The sequence below is a fragment of the Impatiens glandulifera genome, chromosome 1 (genome assembly GCF_907164915.1).
Source record: "Impatiens glandulifera chromosome 1, dImpGla2.1, whole genome shotgun sequence".
NCBI classification, from domain to species: domain Eukaryota; kingdom Viridiplantae; phylum Streptophyta; class Magnoliopsida; order Ericales; family Balsaminaceae; genus Impatiens; species Impatiens glandulifera.
The window spans coordinates 24,825,312-24,834,727 of NC_061862.1; the positions used below are offsets into that span (position 1 = coordinate 24,825,312).

At 25.9% G+C, this 9,416-nt stretch overlaps 1 protein-coding gene across 1 annotated transcript; it reads left to right on the forward strand.

Moving 5' to 3' along the window:
• Positions 1-1,520: 1,520 nt before the first annotated feature.
• On the forward strand, positions 1,521-3,168 carry LOC124921442 (ammonium transporter 2 member 5-like). Its single transcript, XM_047462107.1, has 3 exons — positions 1,521-2,406; positions 2,487-2,767; positions 2,856-3,168. The coding sequence occupies exons 1-3, from the start codon at positions 1,521-1,523 to the stop codon at positions 3,120-3,122; spliced, it is 1,434 nt and encodes a 477-aa protein (XP_047318063.1). The 3' UTR covers positions 3,123-3,168.
• The last annotated feature ends 6,248 nt before the right edge of the window (positions 3,169-9,416 follow it).

The following is a 9,416-nucleotide window of genomic DNA, read 5'->3' on the forward strand; positions in this document are numbered from 1 at the left end:
CCATGCAAATATCTTTTGGTTAGTTGGTTCTTCAATATTCTCAACCAGAAACCAGCAATATTTAATTTTTTTAATTTAATCTCTAAAATATTGATCATTACATATTTGGATTTATGCTTCTTTTTATTTTCTTTATATTATTTATAAATATTCTTAAGATTAGTTTATTGACTATTAACTATTTTTGGAATACATATCCAAATACATTTTATATAAGGTATTTTGATTATGTTTTTTAGAAAAAATATTTAAAATAATCATTAATTAAGATATTAAAAATTTGTGTTATCTTTAAATAAGGATTGATGACATATTAGATTGGCTATTTATTTATATACAATTTTTATCATAGTATATCAATAAATATTCTATATAAGTTTGGCTATTAGCCTTTAAACTTAAATAATTGTCATCATTATGGTATCATATTTAGGGCTGTGTTCCCTTTTGGGTTATTTAAGTTCCGGGTTCGTTTTGTTTTTTTTGTTTTTTAGTCCTTAATATATTATATAATAAATTAGATAATATATAATAAAATATAAAATTAAAATAAATAATAAAGTATATAATTTGGTTTTGGTTTAATTTTTGAGTTGAAATTCAACTCGGAAATCAAATAAAAATTGAATTTGAATTGATTTAAAATTAATTCAAAAATCAAAAATAAAATTTGAATTTGATTTATTCGAATTCGATAATAGACCCAAAATATTAAACCCTAATTATATTAGTTTTCTTGCAACATTACCTTCCGCATTAAAAAATAATAATTCCAAATTTTAAGGTAGTATATATAATTATCCAATTTTAGTGTACAAAGTATTGTATCATATACCCTCCTTAACTGTAATTCTGTTATGTTTAGTAAATATTTAGATAACTTATTAGTATTGACAAAAAAAAAATTGTTTAATAGAAACACAAATTAATAATTACCAATCCAGTTTTACTATAAACACTTAAAATTGAAATATATATTTTTTAAATAAAAAAAATAATTTAATTTTGATACTATGCAATATCACAGTGTTTATATGCACTTCATTTCAATACAACTTTAGATCTTTTGGGTGGGCCTAAGTTATAATTATATACCAAACAAGGTCTCAACATCTTCAAGAACATGCGTATACAAACAAAAGAAACGTTGGAGAAGCCGTTGGAATGACGGATTAGTTTGTATCAATTTGTTGTATCAAGATTTTTAATTTTTAAAAAATCCAGCTAGCTTAATTCTAACACATCAATGATCACGATATAACCATTAAAAATAACACTAAAGACAATAATATTATATAATTATCCTAGCTATGACCTATCAATGCAACAAGAAAAAATTAAACCTTTTCCCGATTCCAACCAACTAACAACAAAGATACTTGTAAACCCGCCATTTAAACAGCTTGACGTTGGAATCAAACATTTAAGAATCCCTTTCATCCCATCATATATATTTATAGTGAGAATCATCGTTCAATCAATTACAACTATAGAGAGAATAATTATTTGAAAAAAACATCATGACGAATTACTCGTTTCTACCTCCCAATTTGATTCCCGACGACGCCAGTCCAGAATGGATGAACAAAGGCGACAACGCTTGGCAGCTCGTGGCGGCGACACTGGTCGGACTTCAGACCGTCCCTGGTCTTATCATTTTGTATGGAGGCGCGGTGAAGAAGAAATGGGCGGTGAATTCTGCGTTCATGGCTCTGTACGCGTTTGCATGCGTCCTGGTTTGTTGGGTCTGTTGGGGTTATCACTTGTCATTTGGCGACAAAATGGTTCCATTTTGGGGGAAACCAAACGTTGCATTAAATCAGGCATACTTACTCCAGCCGGCGTTCTTGGGAAAGTTTCCTAATGCAACAATGGTGTTTTTTCAGTCTGTTTTTGCGGCTATAACGTTGGTTTTGATCGCCGGTGCATTGTTGGGGAGAATGAATTTCTACGCTTGGATGTTGTTTGTTCCTCTTTGGCTTACTTTTTCATACACAATCGGAGCTTTTAGCATTTGGTCTCCAAATGGGTTCTTAGCAAAATGGGGTTTAATTGATTATTCAGGCGGTTATGTCATTCATTTGTCATCTGGAGTTGCTGGTTTTACAGCTGCATATTGGGTTGGACCTCGATTGAGAAAGGATAGGGAGAGATTTCCACCTAATAACATTCTACTTATGCTGGCCGGAGCAGGGCTTTTATGGATGGGATGGACTGGTTTTAACGGCGGAGATCCTTACGTGGCAAGCACTGACGCCTCTTTAGCTGTGCTCAATACCCATGTGTGCACTGCCACCAGCCTTCTGACGTGGCTCATTCTTGACATTGTCTTCTTTGGCAAGCCCTCTGTTATTGGTGCTGTACAAGGCATGATAACCGGCCTTGTCTGCATCACCCCAGCTGCTGGTAATATTTATTAGTGCATTTTAAGTGAAATCGAACTCGTAATCTTTGATTGATCCGTAACTAATGAATGAATTATATAGGAGTTGTACATGGATGGGCGGCCATAATAATGGGAATATGTTCAGGCTCCATCCCATGGTTCACTATGATGGTTGTTCACAAGAAATCGGTACTTCTTCAGAAAGTGGACGATACCATGGCCGTTTTCCACACCCATGCTGTCGCCGGTAGTCTTGGTGGCATTCTCACCGGCCTTTTCTCCAATCCCAGGCTAAGTTACTTGTTCTATGGTTACTATAACAGTTACATGGGCCTCTTTTATGGTTTCACCAACCGCGAATTCAGTTTAGGGTTCCGCCAGGTACATAATATTCAAAACCTTTCTTAGTTAGTTACAAATGATTTTGACTATCATGGACGTTCATAATAGTTTGTGTTTGTGTTTATAGATTGGGATCCAACTAGTGGGGATTTTATTTGTTGCGGGTTTGAATGTTGTGGTAACAAGTCTGATATGCATTTTGATTCGAGTTTTCGTGCCATTGAGAATGTCGGAAGAAGATATGGAAATAGGAGATGAGGCTGCGCATGGTGAAGAGGCCTATGCTATATGGGGTCAAGGCGATAAACTTGAGAACTCGAGGTACTCTACTTATAATGACGTCGAGATGCCCCCGGCTAAGGGTAGAGGTGGTGGACAAGCTGAAATGGTGTAAGGGTTGCATGTCATGATCAAAAGGGTTATATTGTATTTTCACATTAGTTTTTATAGCTTTGTGTTGTTATTATGGTGGTTTACTTGTTTGCATGTCTTAACTTGGTGAGAAGAGAAACACTTCCATTATGATGAAGATATATATTGACAACCCTTAAAAGGGGAATAAGACCTTCAATACTGTTTTGTTGTGAAGTTTAAGGAATAAATGTTTCAATGTTATTAATCCATTTGATTAATCAGCAATACAATATTGCCTTGTCTTTCTAGTACTCTTTTTATTTTATGTTTTTTTGCTAAATGGGATTAAATATATTGATTATTGAAGGAAAATAATTAAGGAAAATAAAAGCGTGTAATTATTTAAAATGTAATGTTCTAAACATGTTAAATTGTTTTATTCAAATGGGTTAACAATTAATCGGTTGAGACTAATTTTGTTGAGAATTTCGATCCTTTAAAAATTATTATTAGTTTCTTCGAATTTTGATTACATTTTTTTAGGTTGGAAAAACTTTATTGATAGAGAATTCATTGAGGAAGTTCATGTAGCTTATATAAAATAACTTTTTTAAGATCTCTTTCCTATCACATTCAAGATAATTTAGTTTGAAATTTTCAACCTGGGAATTTGTCTATGGTTTGAAAGTCAATATTTTTAATTATCAACAAAGGTCTAGGTTTTATTTTTATTCAAATAAAAAATATATATATTGTGATTAAGGGGTCATGATTTTGAGGGGAAATCCTAATAAGAAAAAAAAACAAGACAAATACTATTTTTCTTTATATTAAATGTAAAATATTTTATCAATCACTAGCAATAACATTAAAAATATATATAATAATATAACAATTTTTTTTTTTAAAAGCAAGAAAATACTAGTTAGGCCTACTTTGACAAAGTCTGGCCAGAGTCCATACAAGTCTAAACCATCCGGATTGACTATAACACAAAAATAAATATTAAATATTGGCAGCAAATAAATAATAGTATATATTTTGTTTAAATGGTAAAAATTTATATTAAACTAGAGTTATTTGGACCCTTAATTATTTTGATCAGGCGTTGATTGAGGCCAGTTTGGATAGTAATTGGGTTGGACTTCAAATATATATTGAATAGATTATTATAAGACTTGGTTTTGGAATTATTATTTGGATAACATAATTATATACTTGCCTCTATTCTAAATGCTATATTTAACAATTAAATAATCATTATTGTGTTATCCAAAACAATATGTCTTCATTTGTATATTACTTATTTCTATAATCTAAATTCAATTTTAAAATGATTAATAATTAAATAAAGGAAAAAAGGTCACTTAGACATATGTACTTGTACAACTAGCTCACTTAGACGTATGTACTAATAAAAGATCATTTAAACATATGTACTATCAAAAATTGGCTCATTTAGCCTCTTTTAATAACCATGGTTAACTTTTATTTTTAAATTTATATATTTATTAATTAAATATTAATATATTTTCTCTCTCCTTCTTTTTTATTAATTAAACTAAGTAATTTATTTTATTCTTAAATTTTTTATTATCTTAATATTAATTTCTCTTTTATATTTCATCTTCTTTTTTTATTAGTTTTTATTTTTCATATTTCTTAAATTCTCATTTTTTAAAAAAAATTTAACAACTTATTTATGAATTTTATGTTTTACTGTAATATTTTTTTTAAGAGTCTTTTCTTATTTCTTTTAATATAATAAAAATGAAAAAGAATTTTTTTTATTTAGTTTAATATAAATAAAAATGAAATTAATAATTTTTTATTTAATTTTTATTCACGACTTATATTAGTAGTAAATGAATTGTTTTGTCTAATATTTGATTATTAATCTTTGGAAAAAAGCTCACTTAGACGTATGTACTTGTACAACTAGCTCATTTAAACGTATGTACTAATAAAATGTCATTTAAACGTACGTACTATCAAAAATGGGCTCATTTAGCCTTTTTTTAGTAACTATGGTTAACTTTTATTTTTAAATTTATATATTTATTAATTAAATATTAATATATTTTCTCTCTCTTTCCTTTTCATTTATTATTTCATTTATTACTAATAAATGGACCTTATATTTTTATCTTTTATATAATTTTTTATTATCTCTATACGAGTATTTATGATTGATTATTTTTATTTTATTTTATATATATATATATGAACATTTATTATTAATTATTTTAACTATATATTTCTTATTCTTTTATATATATTTTTTTTATATTCACATTAATTATTAATTATTTTTAAATTATTTGATCCCAATAATTGAATATAACAATGAAAATTCTTTTAACAATAAAAATCCTTTAACACAAAAATAAATTAATTAATAATTAAGAATTGAATAATAATAAAAACCCATTCATCAAACACTAAAAGATTAATAATCAAATATTAGACAAAACAATTCATTTACTACTAATATAAGTCGTGAATAAAAATTAAATAAAAAATTATTAATTTCATTTTTATTTATATTAAACTAAATAAAAAAAATTCTTTTTCATTTTTATTATATTAAAAGAAATAAGAAAAGACTCTTAAAAAAAATATTACAGTAAAACATAAAATTCATAAATAAGTTGTTAAATTTTTTTTAAAAAATGAGAATTTAAGAAATATGAAAAATAAAAACTAATAAAAAAAAGAAGATGAAATATAAAAGAGAAATTAATATTAAGATAATAAAAAATTTAAGAATAAAATAAATTACTTAGTTTAATTAATAAAAAAGAAGGAGAGAGAAAATATATTAATATTTAATTAATAAATATATAAATTTAAAAATAAAAGTTAACCATGGTTATTAAAAGAGGCTAAATGAGCCAATTTTGATAGTACATATGTTTAAATGATCTTTTATTAGTACATACGTCTAAGTGAGCTAGTTGTACAAGTACATATGTCTAAGTGACCTTTTTTCCTTAATCTTTTAGTGTTTGATGAATGAGTTTTTATTATTATTCAATTCTTAATTATTAATTAATTTATTTTTGTGTTAAAGGATTTTTATTGTTAAAAGAATTTTCATTGTTATATTCAATTATTGGGATCAAATAATTTTAAAATAATTAATAATTAATGTGAATATAAAAAAAATATATATAAAAGAATAAGAAATATATAGTTAAAATAATTAATAATAAATGTTCATATATATATATATAAAATAAAATAAAAATAATCAATCATAAATACTCGTATAGAGATAATAAAAAATTATATAAAAGATAAAAATATAAGGTCCATTTATTAGTAATAAATGAAATAATAAATGAAAAGGAAAGAGAGAGAAAATATATTAATATTTAATTAATAAATATATAAATTTAAAAATAAAAGTTAACCATAGTTACTAAAAAAAGGCTAAATGAGCCCATTTTTGATAGTAAGTACGTTTAAATGACCTTTTATTAGTACATACGTTTAAATGAGCTAGTTGTACAAGTACATACGTCTAAGTGAGCTTTTTTCCTTAAATAAAACTAACTTTAATTTTCATTTATAATCTTATATCATAAATTTGACCGATTAGAAGAGTTACTTATTTAAATATTCAGGTGATTTGACTATATAATTGTGTTAGCTTTTTAAATAAATAAAAAATTATTACAAAATATCAGTCAACATTATAAATATTGAGTTATGTAATGCCGACATTATTGTTAACATAAATTTTAATAATTAAAAAACAATTTATTTAACAATTTGATTCACGAGGATCATCATTCATTGAATAGTTTGATAATGGTCAACTTTAATTTTCATGGATGACCTAAATATTTTAATTTTATTCAACTATGTAGATATATGTCAATTATGAAATCCACTTTTAAAATACAAGTTATATCCAAAACCCAAAAAATAAAATAACAACTTAAAGATTAAGGAATCATTAATTTACTATAAGTCCAATAATTAACATTTGGTATAGTGGATTTAAAATTTGTCAAATGATAATACTTTTTGTTTTATTAACTTTTTCAATAATGAATTTTGATAATATTAAAATGCTATATTATTTGAGAATACAGCAGGGTTTTTATTTGTCCTTTGTGGAGGACCTTTCGGTGTGGGTGGGGCATTAAGGACAGGTTTTGCGGGTGCTCAATATTTTGGCCTTCTCCACTAATGAACAAAATATTCAACCAAATAAATAAGATCAATTAGGTCCTTCAACTTCTGGTTAAATATCCTGTTAGCTCTTAAACTTTATTTTATAAAAATACCACTTAGCTTGAGACTCATTCATGGACAAGAAGCAGGTGGATATTATTTCTAATTATTTTAAACAAATCAGTATTGGAGGAATTTATATATAATATAAGGAAATTTTATTTTATTTAATTTTATTTTAAAGGAGATGATTATTATATTTTCTTTTAAAGTTTTCATAAATATGTTTGAAGTGATCAGTTGAACACTGAAATATACTATTATTTTTTTTTATTTAACAAATTTTAAAAATAGTTAATTATTTAGTTTTATCATTTGGATTTAAATCTATAAAATTTGGCTAGGAAGATTCCATTTTTTTAGGAAATTGAATATGCGACAAGTAATTGCGATTAAGTTTAGATGTACAAAGATAGATTCATGATTTATTAAAAAAAATGAGATTGATTTAAGAAAAAATAACGAAAAATTATGAATAAAATTAGTGGATAAATGTAAATAGTTTTACTATTTTTTTTAATAATTAAACAAATAAATAATTAAGTATATTGATTTTTTTTTTTTTAAATTAGGGGTATTTTCAAATTGTAACCGCATTTTTTTTTCCGGTGAACTTTGAGCCCCTAATTAAATCCGTCATTGGGAACATACTTTATATTTAATTAGTGAGTTATGTCTGAATTTATCGTTATTTGTTCGAAAGTGTGGATCGTTAGTTGTTCGAAAGTGTGGATAGAGACGATCGGTTGGTCTGAACCGTTTAGTCATAGCCCACTTATCTACTGTTGAACTATTTGGTTTTAAAGAAATAGTAGGACGTTCGATACATTATCCATAATTATATTATTATGACAATCAAGAATGTTTTATTGAGTAACCGGTTGAGGCGATAATTCGTGCTCATTAAGTTTGAGTTGTATCGTTTTTTTTAATAAGTTTTATCTCAAACTTTTTTTTAATGCTCTTTTATTGTTGAACTTAAACTATTTTATATATTTTTAAAAGTAAAAAAGAAAAATATATTAATTTCTTTCTACAAAACTAAGGTTTTCTCTCTGGATTTTGGTTGTGTGGGGTCGAAACTAGTTTGGGGGGTTTGGTGAGTAAATGGTGGATTTGTTTCGGCGTCAACAACGCGCATTATTAAATGAAATTCTATTCAACCTTATAAATAGTTAATCATAGTAATTAATATTAATAATACATTCTATTTTTATTTACAATATTAATTTAAGACTTTCTAATAATATCATATTTTATTTGTTAGACAGATTAACTACTCTCTTAAATTTATATTGAAGGGAATTATAATTTGATAAAATCTCAACTTTACATTAATTAAAATAAATTAAACATATTTAATTATATGACCCATCAATTATTAAAAATAATCAACGAGCTCCATTTCCATTTTCTATATTTTTTATTTATGATTAATTAATACACATTATTATTTAAACATACTTTATACAATAATTAGAATATTTGTACATTAGAAAGAGGAAAGAGTGTCGGCCAATTGCTGAAAAAAAATAGTATTCTGATGAAGTGTTCACATCATACATTAATTTATTATATTCCCATTGAAATAGTAAAATTAACATTTAATTATTTAATACAATATACTCATCTTTTTAATTTGATTAAATAATTGAATGTAGTCTATAAATTGAGATGATTAGCTAATCTCAAATTAGGGCTTAATTGTGATTTTTATATATTATAATATACAAATAAAAATCTCATTAAATGGTTAAGTGTGTTTAATTATGTGTTTAACTCGTTGTCTCATTTCAACCCCTTTTTTAATGTAGCGACAAACCGACAACAAAAGCTCGATATTCCTCGCCCGAGGTTTTGGGTTCAAATCTGACAAACGTCAAATTCTACATTTAATTAAACTAGCATGTAACCCGTGCATTTGTACGAGTAATAATATAAAAAATTGTGAAAAAATATTACGGTAAAAATGTTTATGGGCGGGTCAACCTACCATCCGACTCAAGTATCAATTTATACTCACATATATATCCAAATTAACCACAGCTCTCGACCCGACAATCCGGACACTTTAAAAATTAAGCATCAT